Source organism: Mandrillus leucophaeus, unplaced genomic scaffold, assembly GCF_000951045.1.
Source record: "Mandrillus leucophaeus isolate KB7577 unplaced genomic scaffold, Mleu.le_1.0 Scaffold1748, whole genome shotgun sequence".
Classification (NCBI taxonomy): domain Eukaryota; kingdom Metazoa; phylum Chordata; class Mammalia; order Primates; family Cercopithecidae; genus Mandrillus; species Mandrillus leucophaeus.
Window position 1 is genome coordinate 37,596 of NW_012101752.1, and position 1,421 is coordinate 39,016.

At 41.1% G+C, this 1,421-nt stretch overlaps 1 protein-coding gene across 1 annotated transcript in view; it reads right to left on the reverse strand.

Moving 5' to 3' along the window:
• LOC105537565 (prostaglandin reductase 1-like) overlaps positions 1-1,421 on the reverse strand; it is a 38,983-nt gene that overhangs the window by 29,148 nt on the left and 8,414 nt on the right. The window contains exon 3 of the mRNA XM_011977212.1: positions 1,097-1,142. Coding sequence (XP_011832602.1) covers positions 1,097-1,142 — 46 coding nt within the window. The remainder of the gene's footprint in view (positions 1-1,096; positions 1,143-1,421) is intronic.

Consider the following 1,421-nt stretch of genomic DNA (forward strand, 5'->3'; position numbering starts at 1 on the left):
AACCCAGACAGATGAAGGGCTACAACTAGGTGAGATGCAGGAGGAAAGCTGTTAGAGGAAGTTCTGCTCTGTGACCTCAGATAAGCACCCCGATTGGATTTTTTAATGAGTGAACACAAAAGTCTTACCGCCATGTTCAAGTAAAGATGAATTTCTACCAATGACTTAAAAAATATAACCCAGGCACCACTGGGTGGTTATTACCCAAAACACTAGCTACACAAAAAGATGCCAATTGACATTTTTAAACTGTATTTTCCACTTCAGATTTGAATCTTTATCAATGAGCTATGAAAAAAATGTAAAAGAATGATGGCTATGTTATTTACCTGGGCAAAAAAATACTGAGGACTTAGTGGTCAATAAAGCCTTTTGATTTCCTCCCCTCCCTGAGTTGTTTGCTGAGTATATAAGTTTGAGTCAACTGCAGATTTACCTACATTAAAAGAGTGCAGGTAAATGGAAGGCCAGAAGAGCTGATTTTAGTCTTAGCATCTTCCTCTATCCAAATTATTTGCCAGTAGTGAAAGAGACAAATTTGGGTTTGGCTTCTTTTTTCTTTATGAGATGGGGTCTTACTCCGTTACCTAGGCTGGAGTGCAGTGGCACGATCTCGGCTCGCTGCAACCTCTGTCTCCCAGGCTCAAGTGATCTTTCTGCCTCATCCTCCTGAGTAGCTGGGACGATAGGCATGCGCCACCACGCCCAGCTAATTTTTTTTGTATTTTTAGTAGAGACAGGGTTTTGCCATGTTGCCCAGGCTTTATTTTTTATTTTTTTCTTTTAAGGTTTTTCTTTCTTTCTTTCTTTTTCTTTTTCTTTTTCTCTGGAAGTAATTCTGTTGAGCAGTGAAAGGCAACTTGTGCAGAGCAGATAGGAGATGGTTGGGACAAAGGAACCGAGGTGATCCCTCACTAAGCTACTCAGACCTTTGCCTGCAAAAGATGAACGTGCATGAATCCCATCACTGATACTGGCTGGGAGAAACAGAGCGAAAGTGACATGCTTTAAGTCAGTTGGATATTTTAAAAGATGAACTACTTCCAAATAGCATTTAACACAGCATTAGCGTTTTGAGGGGGGAAATAAATAATACCTCATGTAAGGATCCACGGTGAGGAACAAAGCTTCAAGCAGGACCTCTACAAAATAAAGCATTCCATAGGCAATTAGAAACTCAAGGCCTGAGAGGAACAATAGACACTGAGCACCACTAGACAGGGGAGGGTGAGACCGGGACGAAGGTTGAGAAACTATCTATGAGGTAGCATGCTCTCTACCTGGGCAACAGGATCATTCGTACACCAAAACTCAGTCACATGTAATTTACCCATATAACAAGCCTGCATATGTATCCCTCACACTAAAATAAAAGCTGAAGGAAAAAAACAGAACTCGAAAAACAGAACTCAAGGCCTGAT